General features: G+C 34.6%; 5 protein-coding genes across 7 annotated transcripts; 2 read left to right on the top strand and 3 right to left on the bottom strand.

Moving 5' to 3' along the window:
• Window positions 1-39: 39 nt before the first annotated feature.
• LOC112764320 (uncharacterized) lies at window positions 40-2,744 on the bottom strand. The gene is made up of 5 exons (XM_025809883.3): window positions 2,334-2,744; window positions 2,054-2,103; window positions 1,478-1,651; window positions 1,249-1,350; window positions 40-714 (listed from the first exon to the last, which is right to left on the bottom strand). Exons 1-5 carry the CDS (start codon window positions 2,479-2,481, stop codon window positions 580-582), a joined length of 609 nt encoding a protein of 202 aa, XP_025665668.1. The 5' UTR covers window positions 2,482-2,744; the 3' UTR covers window positions 40-579.
• Window positions 2,745-3,460: 716 nt separating this feature from the next.
• On the bottom strand, window positions 3,461-7,570 carry LOC112765095 (uncharacterized). The gene is made up of 4 exons (XM_025810961.3): window positions 7,158-7,570; window positions 6,641-6,680; window positions 4,612-6,255; window positions 3,461-4,025 (listed from the first exon to the last, which is right to left on the bottom strand). Coding segments are annotated over exons 2-4 (2,052 nt in total). The 5' UTR covers window positions 6,642-6,680; window positions 7,158-7,570; the 3' UTR covers window positions 3,461-3,618.
• A 3,391-nt stretch (window positions 7,571-10,961) lies between these two features.
• LOC112765171 (probable inactive receptor kinase At4g23740) lies at window positions 10,962-14,392 on the top strand. 2 transcript variants are annotated; one of them, XM_025811047.3, is made up of 3 exons: window positions 10,962-11,318; window positions 11,758-13,032; window positions 13,501-14,392. In XM_025811047.3, the coding sequence occupies exons 1-3, from the start codon at window positions 11,312-11,314 to the stop codon at window positions 14,166-14,168; spliced, it is 1,950 nt and encodes a 649-aa protein (XP_025666832.1). In that variant the 5' UTR covers window positions 10,962-11,311; the 3' UTR covers window positions 14,169-14,392. The 2 variants fall into 2 exon arrangements, with proteins under 2 accessions (XP_025666832.1, XP_025666833.1); XM_025811048.3 differs by having other exon boundaries at window positions 11,022-11,202.
• A 1,255-nt stretch (window positions 14,393-15,647) lies between these two features.
• Window positions 15,648-18,542, bottom strand: LOC112767129 (uncharacterized). Of its 2 annotated transcripts, XR_003184747.3 has the most exons (5): window positions 17,419-17,760; window positions 17,019-17,337; window positions 16,068-16,126; window positions 15,824-15,911; window positions 15,648-15,681 (listed from the first exon to the last, which is right to left on the bottom strand). XR_003184747.3 is itself a non-coding variant. In XM_025813008.3 (4 exons), the coding sequence occupies exons 1-4, from the start codon at window positions 17,576-17,578 to the stop codon at window positions 15,880-15,882; spliced, it is 570 nt and encodes a 189-aa protein (XP_025668793.1). In that variant the 5' UTR covers window positions 17,579-18,542; the 3' UTR covers window positions 15,675-15,879. The 2 variants fall into 2 exon arrangements, 1 of the variants encoding a protein (XP_025668793.1); XM_025813008.3 differs by having other exon boundaries at window positions 15,675-15,911; window positions 17,419-18,542.
• A 96-nt stretch (window positions 18,543-18,638) lies between these two features.
• LOC112767130 (ubiquitin-conjugating enzyme E2 10) lies at window positions 18,639-21,717 on the top strand. Its single transcript, XM_025813009.3, has 5 exons — window positions 18,639-19,166; window positions 19,287-19,365; window positions 20,320-20,447; window positions 20,831-20,935; window positions 21,359-21,717. Exons 2-5 carry the CDS (start codon window positions 19,296-19,298, stop codon window positions 21,500-21,502), a joined length of 447 nt encoding a protein of 148 aa, XP_025668794.1. The 5' UTR covers window positions 18,639-19,166; window positions 19,287-19,295; the 3' UTR covers window positions 21,503-21,717.
• The last annotated feature ends 2,603 nt before the right edge of the window (window positions 21,718-24,320 follow it).

Raw genomic sequence — 24,320 nt, 5'->3', positions numbered from 1 at the left:
ATGAAAATAAAATAAAACAAAAAACTTGGTAAGGTATGCTTTAAGATTTCCAATGACCATAAGGTTAGGTGTTAACTTTAATTCCGTGGAATCTGTGAAGCTGTAAGCTCCAAAGTTGTAACATACTAATAGTAGTAATGTAGTATCTTATAGTACAGAAAATTTCGACTAATCCGTCCGTATCTCTGGGGATTTGGCGATAAGACGGGAACCTCGATTGTTCTATAATCAACGCCAAGTTTTGAAGTGATTTAATAATCCAAATTCCAAAACATTGGTCTTAGCCAAAATAAAATCTTTCCAAAAGAAATCAGAGATTATCGCCTGCGAGGTTTAATCTTTCCGGGTGGATCAAAATAACTGAATAGGAAATAAGAAATAATCGGCTCTAATTTATCATCCCTAAGTAAAAAAGAAAAACACAAATCCCTTCAAACTGATAAATTCACATATCCTAAACTCTAACTCTTTAGGAGCAGCATATCGAGAATAACAGATTGCCCACCCATGTCATTGCTATATATATTTGACCGCCGTTTTATCATTATACAAAAGGGATGATAAAGCTACTTCACAGTCTCATGATGAGCCACTAAGGAAATGTGCTAGTGCCTTGTCTGTGTCATTGTCATGCATAATCAGAGCTTCAGTAACGCTGTTGGACGAAAATCCCATTTCACGCAGAAGGGTGTAAGCATTGACAAATCCCTGAACCTAAAAAACCCAAATGAATGATGAATAATACATTAGGTCAACAAAACAATGTATGCATCAAGATTGGCGCATTTTCTGGCTGCTGACAAAGTGCAATAGTTATAAATAAGAAAGATTTCGATCACCATTTTGAAGAAGAAATACAGTAAAATGCCTGGAAAAGGAACATGGAACCAACATAAAATACAATGAAATTGCTATTTGAAAACCATAAACATACAATAACGCAGGCAACAAAACAATCAGATAGAAAAAGTGATATGTGAAGTTTTAATTTGATGACTAACAAATTCAACAGTTATTATTTGGAGGAGAAACCCTAGTATGAAGAAAAGAACCATGTGAGTCACGTTATGTCCATAATCAAGAATTCAAAAAATTATTCATCCTGTAGAGTCAGCACAACGAGAGAGTTTTTTGATATATAATATTATCCAGAAACAAAACTTAATCATACAGAACTATTACAAAGATGTTGTCTAACTGAGAACCATACACATTTATGGGCACAAGGTAACAGGATCGAGAATATACCTTAGTTGGATTATCCCCATAATTTGCAACAGCTATGGGAACGGCCTCTCGGTTGAGACCCATGGCAATATATTTGCTCACAACAGGATCTGCAACAGAAACCTGTAAAACAAATGTTGCATTACACACCCTGTGAATTGAAGGCAGTAACGAATCCTAGACAAGAAACTCACACAGGTTAAATAAATAGCATATTTTGAAACTTCTATATCTTAAATCAATGACATACCCTTGGTGACGATGATGACGATATTGATTCAGAAACCTTAGGCAGATTTTCTGTCCCAAATTTGCTCCAATTTGGGTTTTCCTTCTGTGCTTCAGCCATAATTTTTCTCTCCAATCCAAAGTCAAACTGGAAGTTGCTACGCGGAATATCTCCAACATGTGGTGATAAATGAGGCTGCAAAAATTTTCAGAAACCACTCAGAATCGTATTCGACTAGCATAAAAGACGCAACTCACCCATGTCAAATAGGCAAACCTTGAGTACTTTCACAGACAGGGTAAATAGAGAAGAACAACCTCACAAAGAAACACTCAACAACTGAATAATAACAAGTGATCAAGATATACAGCAAAAGCTATGGTAGAATCAAGTGGCTCTACAGAGATAGTTCAACAAGGCAAATTGAAGCAAATGAAAGTAGCATTCTAAGCCTCAGCAATGCAACAAAAGCATACACATCATTACAAATTTCAGAATAATAACAAGGAGTAACAAATGAAATATTACGGTAAGAATATATAGAACCCCAACTAATGCAAAATTCAGGGGGAGGAAAAAGAAAGAATGAAATCTTACCGGCGGTGTGATCCTATATTCTGGCTTGATAGTAACCTTGATGCCCAATCCTGCCACAAATTCAAAAAAAAAAAAAAAAAAACGCCACAACTCCGTCAATTTCAGGATGCCAAATCGAATTTTAGTTTTTCAGAAATTAACAACAGCAGTGAGAAACAAACAATATCAATTACTAATTCAATCTAATCTAATCCAATCCCTAAATCTAGCTTATCAGTTCCAACACAACCTCTGAAAGCAAATAAATAAAACTCCCCATCAGATGAAAGAATTGGCGTACCAGAAGAAGAGGACGGAGGAGGAGCAGGACTCTGCTGATAGGGCGAGGGGCGGCCGGCGGCGGCGTGAGGGTGGGGACCGATCTTCGGGTACAGAGGTTGCGGGCCGTACATGGAGGTCGACGAAGACGACGGTGGCGGACGGTACATCGGGACTTGTGCCGAATGAAACAATAACAATATCAATATGTACAGCAATCAATTCTAGGAAGCAGAATTTGGCGTGTTTATGAACAATTTCATGGAAGAAGGGGAGAGAAATAGCGAATATGCAACGATATTAGGAGAAGCGTGTGCCTTCCAGTGCCACGTATGCACCAAACCTTGCCTTCTGCTTTAAGTTATTAACAGTAATTTCAAAATAGCTATAAGGAATAATCTAACTCGATATCTCCTAACTTTTTAGATTGCATACACAAATTTTTAAGGAATCCATTTAAGATGTCAAAAAAATTTTTTTTAAAGATATCTTTTAATAATTAAAATTTAATACATATAATCAATTAAATTGTATTAATTTTTATCAAAATTAAATCAGATAAATTAATTTGACAAAATAAATAGTGAATCAAATTTTGAATTAGTCTAAATTAATATTATTTTTTATAAAAAATGACTACAATATCTCTATTATAGAAAATAATTAAAATATTTCTATTATATATATTAATTTTAAAAATTTTAAATTTTCACTCCTTTTTTTCTCTGCCGTCATAGAGTTAAGATTTAGAATTCTTAAAATTTATATATATATATAATAGAGATATTTTATTTTTTTATAATAAAAATATTGTAATCATTTTTTATAAAAATATTAATTTAGACTGATTTAAAATTAATTTATTAGTTTTTCGATAAAAATTAATTTATCCTATCTAATTTTAATAAAAAATAACACAATTTAACCGATTATACGCGTTAAATTTAAACTATTCTCGTTATCTCCTAACTTTTTAGATTGCTTACACAATTTCTAATCACTAGGTATAATTAAGCACTGGCCAACGAGGCTGTATAAATAAATTAAAATGAAAGTGGCATCAAAACTAAAATTCTATTTTTGCTAAGAGTTGACCCTGTCAGCCTAAGGCTTGATAATTTCTACATTTTGCAACTCACAAAACACAGGTGAAGCAAGTTTGACTTCTATATCTTAATATAACAATAACAATACATTAATTACTTATCCTACATGGCGAGAAATGGCGAGCTATTAGCCATGTCTTCACATTCATATCACTTGAAATATACATATACATTGCAATTCCTACATGGCCACAAAATATGCTACAGCCCAAATATGGGGTCATTTGCTCCAAATATGGAAGAACCAAACTGTCTTGTATTAAGATCACTGCCATCCAAGGCTGAACCGAAACGATCCAACCACTGAGTTGGACTTGCAGTTTCATTCTCCTCCACCCACTCAGAAGTCATGTCAATATCATCAACTTGAAGCAGATCAACTTCTGAAGACTTTGCTTTCATCTGCCTTGCCAACTTGAGATTGTAGTTTATGTAAACAAGGTCATTCAATGTTTCTCTATCAATCTTGTTCCTCTTCTCCGAGTGAATCTTCCGGAACGTGCTCCACTGCCTCTGAAAAGAGAAGGTACTACAGACTTGGCTTAGTATTCTAATGGCAACCCGTTGCAACCCGGGGGCAGAGTCGCCATATTGTTCCCACCAAAGCCCTACAATGAATAAGCAAAGAATTTGCAGATAAAAGAAATTATGATTTATCCATCGTAAAAGGTAAAGCATCAGACTGGGAAACACAGCATTGATGCTGCTTCAGCATATAAATCACAGTAGTTAAGACCCTGAGAGCCAACAATTACAGGGTCTAGCACTGAATAAAACTAGGCATGTATGAAAAATCCATATTTTGTTTCAAGTTAGGCTTAGTAGCTTTGTAGATATACAAACTTCAGGCAATTAATCCTAGACAAATCATAGAACTTTTCACTGTCAATGAGCACAAAAAACTGCAGTTTTTTTTTTTTCAAAACTTAACAAGGCTAGTATTCCCAAATGAAAAGATGAAAACCTGCTAGAATTGGAAGAATTTTGGGGCAAATTTAACCCCTAAAACACATGGTTTTCTTTATGCAAAGTTTAATGCTTAATCAACCCTTATACCCTCCTCTCTATCAAATTTGCAGGTGGTAAAATTATGCAGCTTAAAAAAGAACAGATAGAAGGAGAAAAAAAATAAAAGAAACAAAATTGGCTCCCTTTGAAACAAAATGGTTCAATGGGCACTACTTAAAAACTTACATGGAGCAACTGTGCTTCTTGCCTCCTTTGCTAGGCTACAACCAAACATCCCATGAGCCTTTGTAAAAGTGTAGATTTGATTGGTGATATCACGCCTCATATCTGGCACGGGAAGTAATTTCTCCAGAACCTTATAGAAGTCTTCTTTTATCGAGGAAAGGAACTTTATTTCAGGATTGTATTGGATACTGGGGTTCAAAAAGGCTGCAGCTGCATGTAGAGGAGAATGCAGTTGGTCACGCCACTTTTTGTCTACTATATCTAAGAATGTCTTGCATTTGTTCTCATCCATTATGTAATATGTTCTAATTGATTCCTTTGCCCTGGTCATTAATTCATATATCGAACCTACAGTTGGTTTCCCTTCCGATACTTCCCTCAAAACTTTCAAAAAAGGCTCAGAGATAGCCACACACTCTTCAACTGTCCTCCAGAAATCACCATCTTCAGCAATTGCAATACAAGAGTGAGTCTGTGGCTTGTTTGCATATGAAGTGTTTGAGGCATATTCAGGGCTGTGGAACATAAGCTTCAATCTTGTTCTTAACTTCAACATAGACTGTAAAGACAGGAAAGTTGATACAGATTTCGTGATCCCAGTCCTAATAAGTTCCTGGCCTCCACTGAACTTCTTCATAAGATCAAGCAATGAGGCATTGTTGTATATTAACTTTGATATGGTTTGTGCTTGTAAAATACATCTAGTAACCCAATCTACCTTGGAGAAGTCCTCCAAGATTAGATTCAAACACTGAGAAGCACAAGGAGATACAAATATAGTTCCATAGTTCTGCACAATATGATTAGCAATGCCAGTGTAGTTAAAACTACTATCCATGATAATCTGCACAACATTGTCTGAGCCAAACTCTTGAATTACAGAATCAAAAAGATCGGCAAGCCATTTTGTGTTCTTGAAATATGCAGAGGCATCCACAGTTTTGTGGAAAAATGTCCTGGATGGTGATGAGACTAAGAAATTAATCATGGCCTTGGACTTATAATCAGTCCATGTATCTGCAATAATGGTACAACCTGTGGTCGCCCACTCTTTCTCAACATCTTTCGACTGTAAGCCCACTTCTGATTTTATCCGTTCCAACCAAGTTGTTTTCAGGACTTCAGCTGATGGACCTGTAAATCCAGGACCACACTTCGCGATTGCATCAATCATCAATTGATAGGATGAAGATCGCGCAACGCTGAAGTCTAGCTTATTCTCAAAAAAGAACAGGGCAATGCTTCTCTCTGCATTTTCTTGGTTGTTTGCAGAGGATGGCGTCAAAGGATTGCTAGTAGGGAAAATCTTCACAGCAGAGGATGGTGCATCCATAGATATAAGAGCTTTATTTGCGGACATATTACTGGGAGACTTAACCTCTGCTACTGCTAGCGCTAGTTTCTGCTTCTTCACACTTGAAGTCTCTTTGACTTCTTCCTTTGTTGCTATTATAGCCCTTACTCTATCTGTAACATCATCTCTGACCTTGCTACATGGATTTACCCCTTTACTTGGAAATCTAGACAAATGATGCTTCAACCTACTAATACCACCATTAAGAACTCTCTGGCAGAATTTGCACCTTACTTTGTTTCCATCTAATTTATCTGCATATTCCCAACATACATCTTTTTCTCGAACCACTACAAGGTAATTTTAAGAGGGGAAAAAAAGATTCAATACATTATATATGCCGAAATGTTCTTTCTTCCTTTCTGCTTAAAGTACTTCATTTACATCAAACATCAAAGAAACTAAGAGTAGGGTTGTCAAAATTTTTCAAAAGTACAAAATATAAATTGAAATATAAATTATTGGAGCTAAGGTTAACCAGAATTGTAGAATTCAGAATGTAAACTCATAAGGTAGATATAGGGGGGATCTAAACATGTAAACTTGTTACGAGTTTACCAATTAATTCGAGAGTTTGATAACCTTGTTCCTATAATCCTAGCTTCACTAATGATACTATCAGTATCCATTACATTTCAACAAATAGATAGAATGAAAATCAGAAACTGAGCTTACTTAGGATGCAGTAGCTCTTCTGGACCAATGTATGAAAACCCTACATGAAAAGATGACCAAACAATACAAAACAAAAGAAGAATCTCATTAGAAACACAGCACATATAATGGATCATGATCATTCAATAAGGAAAGCAACAACAAAATTGAATTATGAACTCAGTGCATTAGTGAACTTCCTCAAAAGATACACAAGAGAGTTCCATAACATATTGTAAATCTTCCTTTCCATCTTAAAGCATTAAATCAAACATGTTACCAGATGGAACAATGTAATGTAATTAATAATCAAATCAAACTTAATTAAAAATCTTCATTGACTCTTCCTATAAAAATGTACTAAATCTTATAAAATCTAATAATCCAATCTCGAATTTTAACACTTGCGAAGATAAAATTTAAGGTGGAAAAGACACAGAGAATAATTCAACATTTAAAGCAAATTAAAAGGGAAAAGAGATGCTGATGAGATGGTTCAGGAAAAGAATATGAGATTAGCGATAAATTAGGAGCTTACGAAGTGAGAGAGAAAGAGATTGGTCTTTCTCGACGGAGAGATAATCGGAGGTCGCAGATTTCAATAATTTGTGTCCGATTTATCGCGATATTTTCGAGCTAGGGTTTATGTAATGTAAGTATGATGTGCTGTGCCTGTAAGTAAATGCGCTTTCTATTACTCTCTTTCTCTCTCTCTGACTTTCTGTATCTCATCTTCTTATCTTCTCTTGTATTTTCTCGTTTTTCGATTTCTTCAATTTTTAGTTTGCGTGATATGCATCTCTGATCTCCCAGTTGGGTTTCTTTCTGCCGATATCTCGCGCGCCTTTACGGTCTAGCCAATCATAAGGATCCACGTGGACTTACGATTCTAATGTCACCAACCACGAAGGGCTGTTATTACATTCTGAGAATTTCATTACAAGTCGTCTTAAATTTAGTTGACATCCTTAAATCTTAAATGGTCGTTTCTAATTACCAACTAGTAGTATATCTAATCGTGTCATTAATGTGATAATACACGTAAATATATAATATAGATATTCTTTTCGATTTTTCTATACGAAAATATAGTAATTATTGCTATAAAAAACATAGCGACTAAAGACTGTAGGTAGTGGCGTGGCGTGTCTGTTGATTTATTTTTTTATTTATTAAATATGTATAAAAATAATACAAATTGATTTAGTTAAAACGAACAAGTGAGTATGATGCAACATAAAATTCAAAAAATAAAAAGAAAATGCTTCTTACAGGTTGCAAAAATTAAAACCCTTATGACAAATCTAAACCTTCCATAATTTCTCCCTTAGTATGACATCTATTTTGCCCAACTCATTCCCGGTGTCTTAGTCAAATGGGAGCACGAGACATGCAACTCAATGTTGCCATTAAAGTAGCGTTTGATAGAGAGGTAGAAATTGAAAGACTAAAACTAAGATTGAAACTAAGAGATGGAGATTGAAATAATTTTTGTATTCTATTTGGTGTAAAGTGAAAGACAGAAATTGAAATAAAAATAAAATTATAATTTAATTTGTACAAAGAATAAAATTAGAATTAATTAATTGAAATAAAGGTATTTTAGATATAAAATGTTATTAAAATTTCAGTTTCTGTCTCTAAAAATTTTAGTCCCCCGTATTTCTATTTTTGGAGGTACTGAAATACTAAAATTTGAATAACAGAGACAAAAATTTTAATACCAATCTCTAAATCAACAAACATAATACTGTATCTCAATTTGCTAGCCAGAACTTCAAAACAAATACTACCTAAGGTACATGTGTTGCATCTTGCATCACAACATTATTTTTAGATAGCTTCTCATAAGTAGTTAGAAAAACAATTGAAAATTGAGTAAAGTATTGTTTTTGTCCCTAACGTTTGGGGTAAATTTTATTTGTGTTCTTAACGTTTAAATCGTCCTATTTGTATCCTTAACATTTGTAAAAGTGATTCAATATTATCCTGCCGTCAATTACACATCATGAACGCTTTAGTTTGAATTTTAAAAATCTCTTCTTAAAGTTAGAATACAAATGTCTGGGATAGAATCGATGATCCACTCCGAAAAATAGCTTATCAAAAGTTGAAACTAATTCCTACAACATTTACATAATTCACTTCTCTATGGACATAATTGAATAAACAAATAGTGGGTATTATATTAAAATCGAACACATCCAAGTGAGACCTAATTGAGAATGAATACATTCAAGTAAGAATAATTAAAAATATAATATGATTTGTTAGTATAATTGATAGTAGGATAACATTGAATCACTTTTATAAACGTTAGGGATACAAATAGGACGATTTAAACATTAGGGACACAAATAGGACTTACCCCAACTGTTGGGGACAAAAACGATACTAGATCTTTTTAATTGTTCTTTTAATACTAAATAAAAAAAGGTTTTAATTTTTTTATTTTTTATGTTTTTAAAAATTGAATATATATTTAAATTTTTACACATTTAGAATTAAGAGAATAAATAATATAAAGATGAAAGACTCCTAATCATTATTCTTTTGGCTTGTTTTGAGTCCCGTGCATTTGTCAAGGCCTAAAGTTCCACCAGAATAATCCTTTATCGATTACTATTATTTTTTATATTTAGATATTATATATTATTTAAAACATATTAATATTCGTAAATATATGATAACAAAGGGAACAATTCATGCAAAGTTATTTGACTTTTAAGGAGCACACTTTTCTATCACCAAGAACTAACATCCACCCATGCCCACACCCTTTATTTAAGAATAGAAAAGATCAGAGCGCTATTCATTCTTGTGGTTACAGTGATAATATATTTTAATTAGTTGTATTTTATTACTTGAGCTTATGCAATTTGGTGGGACAAAAGCATGGTCGAATATAAATTATTGTCATAAAAATAACAATAATAATATATTCGTGCTAGTAGTAAACCTTCCATTTTAACTTTCAACTGCTCTCAAATCACATTCTCATGAACCAATGAAGCTCTCGTTGACCAATTTAGGCATGATAAATTGACTTTAACATACACTGATAAGAATCCTTTTGTATTAAACTGCTTTAGAGTATCATCTATTTGTATTCAATTATTTTGAGGATGTTTATTAACCCTTATTATTGGTTGGGAATTAATCGCTGAATATATGTCTCGATTTTTCTCCTAATTCTCCCAACCAATTATTAAGGTTGAAGAATTTGTCTGCATGTCCCATCCCATGCATTATTACGAGAGTTCCAAAATTAAGCACAAACAATTTTTTATTAATTAAAATATTTAAATTGGACCTAAAAAATTTTAGATTAACACTTTGTTCTTTAACGAACTTTTATTTCTTTTAGAAGTTATTGAGAATTAATTTCGTTAGATAGATTATTATTATTATTGTTGTAGTGGTGGAAACTCAGGTACAGTCGATTTCACGTGAAGTTAATACTTGATAGCCGTTAAATAATTTGACTAAATTTTCATCTAACGACTCTCAAGTATCAACTTCACATGAAGTGAACTTCATCTGAGTTTTTACCTATTATTATTTCATGCTGTATGATCCAGTTTTCGTGATTTAGTGGCTTTACTTAAGCTTTGTAGCCGGCAGAAACTTGCTGTGCCTAACTGAAGAAGAATACAAATTTAAAATAATCCCTCTCTTTTGGTGGATTAACAATATCATCCAATGTCAACGCAATTATATTTTCAATTTGTATACTATAGCACACTAATTACTGGTAGTTTGGTAAAACAAACTGAAGAAGAATACTATAGCAAACTAACCAGTCTGACCTACCATTTTGATTAGTATTACTAATTAAAACTTTTTCCTCTCATTGAACGATAATTCTTTGACTGAAAATTTTTTCCCTAGAATTTAATAAATTAAACATCCCAATGGTCACATAACGTGTAAATTAGGCTTAAGAAATTAGAAAACATAAAAAAAACATTACTTATAGAATATTTATTATAGAAAAAATACTCTTTTTGATACCTGATCATTTATTCGAAAAATAAAATAGTTATTCACAATTTGAAAATTCATATTTGATTTCTAATCATTTAAGTAATTAGTCTAAGTAATCCTTAACATATCAACAAGTCACTGTTTACAAGAATCATTTAGATCAATTATTTAACTAATTAAAAATTAATTAGACCAATTATTTAAATAATTATAAATTGATTAGATATTTTTAAATTATAAAGAATTATTTTGTCTTTCACACAGATAGCCAGAGACAAAAAAAGTTTATTTTCTCTCTATTATAGAAAAAAAAACACACATATAGCTATATACAAGGTTCTATATTTGTTTAATTAGAGTAATGGGTCCTCCATATGCACCCTCCTATTTATGCGGCATAAAATAATAATCATTTGTGTGCTGGTTTCTTAATGATTACTGAATTGAGTTTCTCTTACTTCAATTGTGCATGTGATCTGCTGCTGTTCTTCCAAGGCTTATACAGCTCATCTTCCATCACTACCAATACACCAACCATCATTGCTATGATACAATTTGCCTTGGATTTCCACAAATCTTTAACTGCTTCTGAAACCGTATGGACCAGTATATAATCATGTAGTATGGTTTTCTTGATAACCCCCCCACCCCCACAAATCTTATTCATCACTTTTTCTTGTTATTGATGAATTTTGGGATCTAGAGATGAGTTGTAAGTATTATTTTTTCCCTTTTTTTTTATATTTTTTATCTTACATATTTATGTCACAATCTTGGTCAACAGTTTAATCAAACATTTATTTAGTTCCAAAGTTTTTTTTTTTTTTTTTCATCTATTTTGCTGCAGTCATTAGGGAGTCCCAAAGGGTAGGGGAACAGAAAGAAAACTTTTTTAGTGATGTTAATTCCATGTCAAACATGAGCAGCTTAATTTGACTAACAAGAAACTTAATAATAATATATAGTGTTAATTAGCCTCTTAAGTCACACACTTATAAAATAGCCAAAAAAAAGATGATATATTTGAAATGCGTAGCTTACACTCAAATAAGCATCATACTTCTTTGTCTGTGATTCACATTTGGATAGATATCAATTGCAACTCTTGAATTCTCTAATACTCTATTGTTATCATTTCATTTTTCATGTAGATTTTGCCAACATTTTGAGGAACGATCTTCAAACCAAGAAAATGGACAAGAAGTTATGCCTCTTGTTCATTTTCTCAGCATCAATTTTGTTCATTGTTGGAGCTGAGCCAGTGGAAGATAAACAAGCCTTGCTTGATTTCCTTCACAACATGAACCACCCTTATAATCTCAACTGGAATGAGAATTCTTCTGTATGCACAAGCTGGAGAGGAGTGACATGCAACGCCGGCCGGTCCAGAGTTATCGCACTCCGGTTGCCAGCGGCCGGATTAAGTGGTCAAATCCCAAACAACACTCTTGGTCACCTTTCAGAGCTTCAGATTCTGAGTCTTCATTCAAATGGTATAACTGGTCCTTTCCCTAATGATTTCTCTGAGCTGAAGAACTTAACAAGCCTCTATCTCCAATCCAACAAGATTTCTGGCCCTCTGCCATTGAATTTCTCAGTTTGGAATAGTCTTACAATATTGAATTTATCTAACAACTTTTTCAATGGTACCATACCTTTTTCAATTTCGAATATGACTCATCTCGAATCATTAATCCTTGCCAACAATTCACTTTCTGGTGAAATACCTGATCTCAATATTCCTAGTCTCAAAGAGCTTGATTTGGCAAACAATAATCTTAGTGGTGTTGTTCCTAAATCCCTTCTTAGATTTCCAATTAGGGACTTTGCTGGTAACAATAATCTTACCTATGGAAATGCCCTTTCACCTGCAATTCCCCTGCAACCGCCCAATGATCAACCAGCTAAGAAGAAACACAACAGGATCAGCGAGCAAACGCTGTTGGCTATCATAATTGGTGCTTGTGTGCTTGGATTTGCTGTGGTTGCAGCCTTCATGATTGCGTGCATGTATGAGAAAAGCAACGAAAATGAGCTACCCGTTGAGTCCAAGAAAAAAGAAGTTCCTCTGAAGAAGCAATCTTCTGATAGCCAAGAGTCTCAGGACAAGAACAAGATTGTGTTCTTTGAAGGTTGCAGTCTTGCATTTGACTTAGAGGATCTACTGAGAGCTTCTGCTGAGATTCTAGGAAAGGGGACATTCGGCATGACATATAAGGCTTCTCTAGATGAGAATACCACAGTGGTGGTGAAGAGATTGAAAGAGGTTACAGCTGGAAAAAGAGAATTTGAACAGCAAATGGAAATTGTGGGGAGAATTAAGCATGACAATGTGGATGCATTAAGGGCATATTACTACTCAAAGGAGGAGAAACTCATAGTATATGATTTCTATCAACAAGGCAGCGTTTCTGCATTGTTGCATGGTATGCTGAACCTTTTCTCCTCTCTTTATCTGAAAACTTGTAGTTAAATGATATGAGTTTCTATAATTCTTCCCAACAGGTTATGTTTGTTGCTTTTCAGCTATTCCCTCTATTCTTTTTTATCTGTCATTGTCACATTTTTTGTACATCCTCAATGTTTCTTCAGTGACAGATAATAGGAAATGGAGGGAGTGTCTTTTAACAGGAATTGTCTTCTTTTTAACCATGCCTTTGTCTTAACAAACTAGATGTTTAGTGCAACTTCATGAGCTTTGTTCTGTTGAGCTAAGTCTGAGGTAATTAAGAAAAACTGAACATTTTATCCTCAAATTAATTGTAAGTTTATTACTGCTGTGACTCAATGGCAAGTATGATATTTTTTATCACTATAGCAAAGTTGGATCCAACGTGTAATTTTCCTAGAGAAGTGGCTAATCTCAAGTATGATATTCCATCTACATTATGCAGGAAAAAGAGGGGAAGGAAGAATCCCTTTAGACTGGGAGAGCCGTCTAAGAATCGCAATAGGCGCAGCAAGAGCCATTGCTCACATCCATGCTCAACACGGAGGGAAACTAGTTCATGGAAACATAAAAGCCTCAAACATCTTCCTCAACTCACAAGGATACGGTTGTGTATCGGACACCGGTTTGGCAACCCTGATGAGTCCATTGCCTGCACCTGCAACACGTGCTGCTGGATACCGTGCCCCAGAAGTAACTGACACCCGAAAATCAACACATGCATCTGATGTCTATGCTTTCGGGGTCCTAGTACTCGAGCTTCTGACAGGGAAGTCACCAGTACCTGCTGCCGGAGGCGAGGAAGTTATGCATTTGGTTAGATGGGTGAATTCTGTGGTCAGAGAAGAATGGACTGCAGAGGTGTTTGATGTGGAGCTTCTGAGGTATCCGAATATAGAGGAAGAAATGGTGGAGATGCTGCAAATAGGGATGGCTTGTGCCTCAAGAATACCGGATCAGAGACCGAACATGACAGAGGTGGTGAGAATGATGGAGGAAATTCGTCGTGTAAACACTGGAAATCCACCTTCCACTGGATCTAGATCAGAAGTTTCTACTCCAACAACTTATGCAGTTGACATGATGGTGGCTTCTACATCGGTCCCACAGTGAGATTCTCCATCCACCCCCCCCCCCTCCTTTCTCTTTTTTAGGTATTGGTCAATAGTTAATTGTTTACTTCTACAATGTAATTCAATCAACGTTTCAGTTTCAACTTGATTCTTAACTCGGGGAAGTGGAATTTGATCAAGCAGGTCTATGAATTTAGTAAGATAATTATTAATTAGTGCTGATTTAAGCTATCGGATTTAGCTGGTAGTGGCTATTATATTCTATATTGTATCGTGTAGTCAGGGTATTTTTCTTTTCGTGTGTTAAATTGTTAATAGTAATAACGTAATGGAAGCTTTACAGTGGCGAAGATATGGTGATAAAAACTCTAAATCACGCAAATAAGAGAACGTGAAAGAATACTTATCATTTATCCCATTTTACTTGGGGCTGAGGAATCACCTTGTTCTCTGATTTGGACCATCACCCAGAAGGACTGATTATAAGTCTTGGCAATTTTACAACAAATAACAACAACAAAGCCTTGTCCCACTAAGTGGGGTCGGCTCGCCATTGCTCTGTCATGTATCATGTCTACAGAGAGACCGTTTACATGTAGATCTCGTTTGACCACCTCATGGATGGTCTTCTTAGGTCTTCCTCTGCCTTTTGCCCTTTGTCCATCTTCCATCTCATCCACCCTCCTGACTGGATGTTCTATCGGTCTTCTTCTCACATGTCCAAACCACCTGAGACGCGATTCAACCATCTTTTCTACAATAGGTGCTACTCCAACTCTCTCCCTTATATATTCATTCCTTATTTTATCCAATCGCGTATGACCACTCATCCATCTCAACATCTTTATCTCTGTCACACTCAGCTTATGTTCGTGCTCCCCTTTAGCCGCCCAACACTCCGTACCATAAAGCATAGCCGGTCTTATAACGGTGCAATATAATTTACTTTTAAGTTTTAAAGACACTTTTTTGTCGCATATAAAACCAGATGCACTCCGCCATTTTGACCAACCTATTTGGATCCTATGATTTACATCTTGTTCAATCTCTCCATTATCCTGTATGATGCACCCAATATAAGTCTTGACAATTTTATTTTATTTTATTTGTTTTATTTTTTATTTTTTATTTTTTAAACTAAATGGTAAGGTACTCAGGCGCCTGCTCATTCTGTATCAAAAATTATGCTATTAGTTATATATTCTGAATTTTTCAAAGTAACATGAATAGGTACATGTCTCAACAGTGGATCCTACAACGAATAATATTAATTTTACTTTCATCCCCGTGTATACTGTTTGTAAAGGCTTTGTTTCCAGTCACTTCAGATTTCACTTCAGCATATATCAACCGCGTTTGCAAGTTGCAACTTCACAGATGATATCAGGCCAATGAAAACTAAAACTCTGCTATGGGGTGGGGAGATCACAAACTGAGGTGAATTTAACATCAACATAGTGGGTAGTACTAGACTACCAAAATGCCAACGTCTATGTAAAAGAAAAAAGCAGAACAGATATAGCGGGGTGAGCAGCTAATGCTTGCATTTTTAGCTGTAAAAAAATTGATATAATCACATTTCAATATTTCATACATCCAGCTGAATCTGGTTTCAAGGTGAAAACTTACAGAATATAGATTTTTTTTCTATCAGAAGAGTGGTTGAATTAACATATGAAAGGAAAAGCTAATTACCTGTAAGTATGCCCTACTAAGTTTACAGACATCCTAAGGAAAATGCAAACCACAATTCACTTCCTAAAAATTCTTGTTTTCACACCCCCTGAAATTTCAAAGAAAAAAAGAAGGAAAAAATAAATAAATAAATAAATAAAAAGGAGAGACATAGAAGAACTCTGCAATCAACATCATTGTTCACCCCCTTCCCCTCCCCAAACAAAAACCGAAAAAATGAATTAGATTTTCTTTTGCTACATACCTTCAACTTCTTCAAATTCAAGTTCCTTCACCAAGTCAGCTGCTGCATTATACTCAAACCTACAAAGAAATTACAATTTAAAACCAGAAAGTTTCACAAAAGCTAAATATAATAATGGTCACCAGATTTTACAACAATAAAACAGAAATTCAGACAGAACAGAACACTCAATGAAAATTAGTAGACCCATTTTGAACTTGCTGTTAGTAAAATTTCGTAAGATGGTTTCAGTTAATACGTCCCTAACAACTTCTTAAGTCCAGGTACTGAGAATGCACGTTAAGGCAAAACTGGACGAGTTTAGGGCAACATAATTTGGATAATGGGATGGACATTCTGGATATATATTTGTGGGAAATGCATGAACCAAATGGAAAACAAAATGAAATGCCAGAGGAGTTAGGATATATGAATCGGGGATGACTGTCAAATGGCAAAACTAAACTACTAGAATAGTAGAACTCATTCTCATTTACAACCAGAAAGAGTTTTCCTTTTCAGTAAGCATCAAGATAACCATCCAAATCTTATAATTCCAAGATGAAGAACAACGAAACAGTTGGAATAGTACATTGACCTGCTGGCCTTCTCTTTGTTATACGTGGTGTAAGGTAAAGTAAAACTTCAATCAGTAGCATCATATCAAAAGCCAATGCAGCTCAACAAAGTAACCCATGACAAAGACAAACAAATATAAAAAAATTGCGAAAACAAAAGATCTTTTCATCTTTATCAGATCATAAAATTCCAAAATGTAGAATTGCTTGAACTTCTAAATGTCCTCAGAGACTAACATAGAATCACTCCCAAAGTTGCAATCCAAACAAGAAAGGCATCAATACGTTACACAACATTGGAAACATTTTCCAGTATCACGGTTAGAAATACGTTACATAAAATTCACCATACGCAATGCAATAATAAAAACAAAAAAGCGAATTCGAAATTTACTTATTGGAAGAAACAACTTCGAGTTCATAATCAGAAGCTTTTATGGTGGCTTCAACAAAGGCAGTGATGATTTCGCTCTTGCGAGTGCTAACAAGCAGTAAATCATACTCCGTCGGGATTACAACGACGAAGAAGTGGTCGATCAGTTCACTCATACATATCTTATCAACCGCCGCAAGAGCTATCCTCCGCTTCAGCGAATTGGTCTCCAGATCGAAAATGTAGATCGCGAAATCGGTTGCTATAAGAATGCGGCTCTTCATCTTCCCCGATCCCGTGACCTTCAAAACCTTATCGGCAAACAGAACCGCTTGATCCCCTGCCAAAAAATATGAAATTACATTGAGGATTTGTAGATTAGGGAAACGAATCCGTGAGATTGAAAATTACGAAGAGGGACCTTGTTTGCGCAAGACGTCCATCATGAAAGGGTGAGCACCGACGTGGATGTGGTCTCCTTCTGAGAGCTTGGTGGGTTTTGGAGGGTCCGGTTCGGGTTGAAGTTGAAGCGAATCGGAAACTTGATCTTGAATGTCGTCGTTTTCGGGAAGGTCCTGCATCGTGAAGTTGCGTGTGAGGGTCCGTGGAGTGGTGGCGTCGAAAGTGGAGAGTGATCAGAGATGAATGCGATGCGGGTGGAGGTGGAGGTGGACCCCACGTGGAAGAAACTGTGACCTGGCTGGCTGAGTTGTCCAGCTGGCTCATACGTAGCCACCCCGCGCTTTTGGGCGGCTGATCATTGCACGCTTTGAATTTCATCTCATTTTCTCACTTTCACGTCCCAAAAACTAAAATCATTACTGCTTCTAGAATTTTGCTAATATATTAAAAATCATATCTTTAATATATTTGAAGTTACTTCATTTGATTCATATAAACATTCCAATGCTTTTAAAATTTAATGTACTTAAATGCAATTTAACTCAAAATACTTTGTGATCCAGTGGCTAATTTATTTTCTTTGCACGCTAAACTTTACTTCAACATTTAATTATATTATCACATAAGAATAATTTTTTTACTCAATTACCATTAACTCAAGAATTTTACAAAAACAAATATTTAGCTTAATTTAATTACAATGCAAAACAACTAATATGCATTCATAAAAAATTAAACTCTTAACAATTTTTTTTTTAAAAATACAACAAGTAACAATTAAACAAAAGCAAAACATTCAAGTGGTTCAACTAGTGAAAAAGGAAAGCAACTTGATAGTTGATACAGACATGCATGATATGAAAGATGGCCAAGTAAAGAGAGAAGGTTGCGTTATGTTCTGCTTAGTAGCGTAGAGCGGGAACAAATGAACAATCAAAGCGGTGAAAAGACCAGCTGCAACGTCATAAGGCGAAGAAACCAAGGGCGGGAACTGGTAAATTAAAAAGGCGCCCGAACGTAGGAAATAAAAAAGATAAAAATAAGTACTAAATTAACTTGGAACACTAAATTTGTTTTTGAAATTCTAATTGTACCAATTAGTGAATCCTCGACCTAAAACAGAGAAATTTCATTAATGAAATTAGTTCAGGAACCATTTGGAATTTTAACATGTAATGGTCGCACTCGCACGCAACGCACAATGTTGTAGAAAACCCAAACGACGTCGTGCGAGGCAGAGGGATCCAATCAATGAACCAATCCGCGTTAGGGGAAGCTGAGGCGAAGCTCAAGACCGCTCATTTTGGGTGCCACTTTTTGACCTCTCAGCGAAAAAAAGGATTGGATTTCGTACATAAAACGCCAACCAGGTCCCACACACCCCTCTAAAATTTCAATAAAATAAATAATAATACATAATAGCATTTAGCAGTAGATTTTTTTAAAATTAATTAAACAAATAACAATATTGTTTACGATAACGAATAATAAATAATATAATAATAACAATAATTATCAAAAAAAGAAAAAGCGGAGACGGGGTTAAAGGTTGCGGATCGATTCCCAAGCCGCACCAGACATTTATAAAAAGTCATTTCCTTCTTCCAAAATACACATACGCTTCTTTCTCCTCTTTGTTTTCTTCCCTTTCAATTTTTTTTCTCCTATTTCACTTTCTCTCTCCTTCTTTCCCTCTCTCGTTGTTGTTGGTGTTCGTTCCTCAAAAATCCAAACAAGGCGCAAGGAGGATCTGTGCTTGCTTTATCGGTAAGAGGATATCACCATCTGTTGCTTTCGATCTGTGTTTTTTCTGCGTTCTGCGCTTTCAATCTGACCCGATCTGATGTGATCTGTTCAGATCTGAGCTGATTCTGTGTTTTTTGTTAGGTTTTGGCCATGGCTTCCAAGCGGATCTTGAAGGAGCTCAAGGATCTGCAGAAGGATCCTCCTACCTCTTGCAGCGCCGGTACTCTAGCTTTTTATTTCATTTTTAATTATTCTTTTGTTTTTTTTTTTTTAATTTTCATACCTCGTTTTTGTTTTGTTTTGATTTGTTTATGTTTGAATTTTATATTCGTGTTTGTATGCGATGATGTTTATATATTCGTTATGGAAACTATAGCCGTTGATGTCTTTAAAACGATTGACTCTGTGATGCTAAAGGCGAATGAATGGATTAAGCTATTTTTTCCATATATTAAAAGTCTCTAGGTGTTATTACGATGGGCGTGTTTGTAATTTCGTCATTGAGGATTCTACGTGGGCGTGGATTGTTGAAGAAAGCATAGTTGCGGTCAAAGCACTTTTATGTTTTAGCGAAATAGGATATAATCATGTGTTGACGTGTATTTTTTTGTCTATATACCGTTGGATAAGTAGTATAAATGGAAACGATATTGGCTCACGTGTTTGCTTTAGTGACTACCCTATGTATGAAGAAATTTGGAATTGGTTCGCTTGGGGGCTGATTAATGTTGCAATTTCTGCAGCCTTGTTTTTCTGCGTGTGGTTCATCACCTATCAAATTTAACAAACTATATGATCGCTGGTATTTTTGAGTTTTTTTTTTTCTCATTTGAATCCTTGATTCTTTTTTTTTTTATTCAAGTGTCTTACAATCAAGCCTTTTCTGTGTCCTAATGTCGATGTCTTTTATTTTCTGGTAGAAGGGTGACCATGATCAATGTTGCCCAATAGATAAACCTATTTGAACTATTATAATCTTTGAATTATTAGTATGTAGTTGGTGTGAATTGTTGAAAGTTTGTTGTTGGTTATCATAGATGAGCTTACTAGTTGATAGTGCGGTAGATACAATCTTGTACTCTTAATGTTAGGATTAGGGATAAGCCAATCTAGTTCTTGTGTTTCTGGCATTTGTAATTAATGTGTACTTATCCACGATTTCCTCTTTTGTCAGGTCCTGTTGCTGAGGATATGTTTCACTGGCAAGCAACAATCATGGGTCCTCCAGACAGTCCATATGCTGGAGGTGTTTTCCTAGTCACTATTCATTTCCCTCCGGATTATCCCTTTAAGCCACCAAAGGTTTGTAATTAAATCAAGTTCTAATTAATTATGTAAAATTTCTTCAATGTTTTCGATTCTATATTTATTCTTAAACACTTATTTACTGAAATGCTAATTGTTGATCTCAAGTTTCTTGAGGAATAACTTTGGCAAGGGGAAAATAATACTTGTCTATACATTTTCTATGTGGTATAGAACAGCACATGATCCTCTTCGTTTTAGGTGGAGTCAGCTGGATAAGTTCAATATCATAAATCAATTTGGCATTTAAAAATTAAAAACCATTAATGATTAAATCTTTTAGTTTGCTCTGTAGGTTTTTTAGGTCAATACTCCTAGCTAGTATATATTATATATTTCAATCATGATGTCCATGCTCATGGATTGCGAATATTGTACAGGTTGCATTCAGGACAAAGGTATTTCACCCAAATATTAATAGCAACGGAAGCATTTGTCTTGACATATTGAAGGAGCAGTGGAGCCCTGCACTGACCATTTCCAAGGTATGTTTCTTAATAATTTCACATGATGAAAGCAGCCCTCTTAATTCTATTTCAGAAAAAACTAAGGCCTTTTGGGACTACTACTAATGATGTGTTACTTAGTTGTTAAAAAAATTGGTGTTTTACTAGATGCAATCACTTATCATAGTTTTTTCTTTTTAATGTCCTAACAAGAACATGACAAGATGATGTAAACTCTCTAACTGGCTATGAATTAATACTGAAATCTTAATCTTAATTTTCTTTCTGCTATAAATATAATTGCTAATTTGTATGAAGTTTGGGATTATGAAGTAGATAACAGTATGGCTGATACAATTGCCTCATGTATATTGTATTTAAGTATAGCCATTCTATAGCTCCTTTATTGAAGATGTTAAACTGCTACTAAATATTGTTCACTTTCTATACCTATGCCCTTAGGTGTTGCTTTCAATTTGCTCCCTGTTGACTGACCCAAACCCTGATGATCCTTTGGTCCCTGAAATTGCCCACATGTACAAGACAGACAGGAACAAGTACGAGTCAACCGCCAGAAGCTGGACCCAGAAATATGCCATGGGCTAAGTTCCCCATGGTATGTTGTGAGGGAGAGCCTTTTTACTTGCAGTGTTTAAGGCCTAAACGTCCTTTGTATGAATATTTGTTGTCTTTAATCGTAACCAAATTAAGGTCTCTCTACTTAAGAACGAGGGGAAAACGTTTATTCCGCTGTTTGTATCGCAAATGTTAATTTTAGAACAGTGAAACGTGGCCCAATTCAATGTGTGCTCTCTTCTTCATATTTGTTGACACTGGCATCCGCATATATTTAATTATTCTCTCTACGGCTCATCAATCAACTTGTTAATTGGTGGATGGTTTTAAGAATTGAAAGATTATTATTCATCAAGTTCAAAATACAATTAGAATAATTTTATAACTAAAATTTCAAAGTTTTTGTTACAACATAAATTTAAAATTAAAAAAAATCTTTATGAAATACCTTTCGAAGAATTAAAGTTATCCTAACGTTGTCTGCTGTTGTGTATTTAAGGAAAGATCTTGTTCATTCTTTGTATGCCAACGTAGTACACACATTAACAGGGCAACAGTGGCATACTGTCAAGTGTCCATTATGTCCTCATCTCGACTCTTCAGGTCTCATGGTCTTTACTTAGTTCAAAATGCTGCTACATGTCCCCCGCATAGTCTTTGAATCTCAAGCCTGGCTCGGCTACTTATACCACCAATAATTCGTCATTCAGGTATAGGTGGTTTAACGGATTTGGATCCTCTAAAGTTTGAATTTCACTTTAGAGAGTAAAGTGTGATCTCTCATCATTAATTTCATAGGTGGGACCAAGAATAAATATGAAAGAGAAACTATTTAAGGGTAGAAGATCACACTTTACTCTTTAAAGTGAAATTCAAACTTTAGAAGATCCAAATACGTGGTTCAACTGCTTGAACCTTCATTTGGCTGTTCAGACTTCAGAGATTCGGGAAGTAAATTAAATTGTTTATTTCGACATTTTTTATTTTTTGGTTTATGTTAAATATATGCTTTATGGTTCAGTTTTATTACTTAAGCCTTCGATATTTTAGATTAAAAACTCGTCTTTAGCAAACATTTTAGTTCACACCATTAAAAACTCGTCTTTATCGGCCTTAGTCGGTTTAGTATACATTATATTAATCATACAACCACTCATTCCAAAAGCTTAAACTGATAAGAAAATGTAACATTAATGATATCTCTAATACTGAATCGGACATCTCTAAACCTCCATTATACACATTGTACACATATTCTATTGGCTTCCTATACTTCCTCTAAAAGTTCTCGAAAATAAGACAGTCCGCACAAACAAGAGAACATTATAAGACAGGGAAAAGACACTTCTCTTGAATCGCCACTAATCAAAGAATTAATCCCACAAGGAGCACTAAGAAAAACATGAAGTTCCAAAGCATTAGAATATCCCAAGACCTCTGCCATTCTGTTACCCTCTCGATATATCTGTAACATCCGAACCTGGCAATGACGATTAAGAACATTAATTTTCAGAATAAGAGTTTCATATACGTGAATTTGAACCCTTTTAGAGTGTACCAATGTCACTTTTTTGGGCTTAACAGCTTTGATGGTCTGAAAGTATCTGACTCCAACAATAACGAATAATAGGGCTTCGCAGCCCATTAATATAATGTATACTAAACCGACTAAGGCCGATAAAGACAATAACTCAACAATACCAACTGCCCAATTCGGACCCAAGAAAATCCCTGACCAAAAAAAAGGGACCCAAGAAAATCAAAGCAAGCTTAAGCCCATCATGAATGCCCAACTAACTTCAAATGTTTGCTAGAATTGCATTGATAACGAGAATCTCCATCCATTTGTCAGAAATTTTGGGTATAAACAAGGACACAACAGAAGATTAGATGCTTTTATTTATGATTTATGAATAGGAAGTGGCAGGTGAGAATTTAGATGAGTAAGATGATAACTGAGAGTTCCCTGCAACTGCAATATAATTGCAGCAGCCAAATTTTATCGTAAGGATTCTGCACCATCTTCTGCCCAGAACGTTTGGTGTAATCTTAAATGCTTCTTCGTTTTAGTTCTTTTAATTAATGTTGAGATCAGTATCATGCATCAAATTCCCTCACACGGGTATTAATTATATCATATAAAAATATTATATATGTTACTTCATGTTGAGTGTATCAGAAATTAAATAGTCAAGAAAGATATGGAGTAGTTTCTTCATGCACAAAAATTTGTAGTCTTTTTTCAAAGACATCAGATTTTCCTTGATTAATCAATTGGTTCAAATATAATAAATGTTAAAAATTGAATAAAACTTTGGTAAAAAAAATATAAAATATATATGCAATATTCTCAATGAATTAGAATGAAATTCTATTTTTTATGAAATCACGGAACTGTTATGCTGCTACTTTCAAAGGCTACGACTACCCTAAAGTGATCTATAGTATAGTGTAGTGCAATTTACTATAAAATAGAATAACAAGAATCTGGTCAAAGTCAACTTTATCGGCGACAATAAATGACTCCTGCCATATCAGCAGCAATTGCCATCAAACGCATATGGGTTGTATGCTGCATTAAACTCATCTTCCATAACTCCAATTCTCCAACAAATATTTTTCTACCAAAATATATTAGGTTTGGTTATAGTTGTTCTAAAAATATATGTAAAAAGTATTAATTAATTTTTATTAAAATAAATTTTAACTCTTTAATATATTTATTATTACTTGTTAAAATAAGGATAATTCATCTCTATAAACCAAAGTAACTTTAAAATTACTTGAATCTCCCTACTACAAAAACGTTACTTAAATGTCTTCGTTCAATAATTCTATATACATCGAA

The sequence above is a fragment of the Arachis hypogaea genome, chromosome 17, assembly GCF_003086295.3.
Source record: "Arachis hypogaea cultivar Tifrunner chromosome 17, arahy.Tifrunner.gnm2.J5K5, whole genome shotgun sequence".
Classification (NCBI taxonomy): Eukaryota; Viridiplantae; Streptophyta; class Magnoliopsida; order Fabales; family Fabaceae; genus Arachis; species Arachis hypogaea.
Note: the sequence above shows the minus strand (reverse complement) of the source record. Positions and strands in the feature narration are given on the sequence as shown.

Bases quoted from the DNA above. Each gene is read 5' to 3' on its own strand.
- LOC112764320 (XM_025809883.3), bottom strand. From the start codon at position 2,481: ATGTACCGTCCGCCACCGTCGTCTTCGTCGACCTCCATGTACGGCCCG. The intron at 1,652-2,053 runs GTAAGATTTCAT...AAATTTTTGCAG, and splicing joins AATATAGGATCACACCGCCG to CCTCATTTATCACCACATGT. The intron at 1,351-1,477 runs GTATGTCATTGA...TTTGTTTTACAG, and splicing joins CGTCATCATCGTCACCAAGG to GTTTCTGTTGCAGATCCTGT.
- LOC112765095 (XM_025810961.3), bottom strand. The intron at 4,026-4,611 runs GTAAGTTTTTAA...TATTCATTGTAG, and splicing joins AAGAAGCACAGTTGCTCCAT to GGCTTTGGTGGGAACAATAT.
- LOC112765171 (XM_025811047.3), top strand. The intron at 13,033-13,500 runs GTATGCTGAACC...TACATTATGCAG, and splicing joins CGTTTCTGCATTGTTGCATG to GAAAAAGAGGGGAAGGAAGA.
- LOC112767129 (XM_025813008.3), bottom strand. From the start codon at position 17,578: ATGCAGGACCTTCCCGAAAACGACGACATTCAAGATCAAGTTTCCGAT. The intron at 16,127-17,018 runs GTAAATTTCGAA...ATTTCTTTGTAG, and splicing joins GAAGTTGTTTCTTCCAATAA to GTTTGAGTATAATGCAGCAG. The intron at 15,912-16,067 runs GTATGTAGCAAA...TTGAAATTTCAG, and splicing joins TGAATTTGAAGAAGTTGAAG to GGGGTGTGAAAACAAGAATT.
- LOC112767130 (XM_025813009.3), top strand. From the start codon at position 19,296: ATGGCTTCCAAGCGGATCTTGAAGGAGCTCAAGGATCTGCAGAAGGAT. The intron at 19,366-20,319 runs GTACTCTAGCTT...CTCTTTTGTCAG, and splicing joins TCCTACCTCTTGCAGCGCCG to GTCCTGTTGCTGAGGATATG. The intron at 20,448-20,830 runs GTTTGTAATTAA...AATATTGTACAG, and splicing joins ATCCCTTTAAGCCACCAAAG to GTTGCATTCAGGACAAAGGT.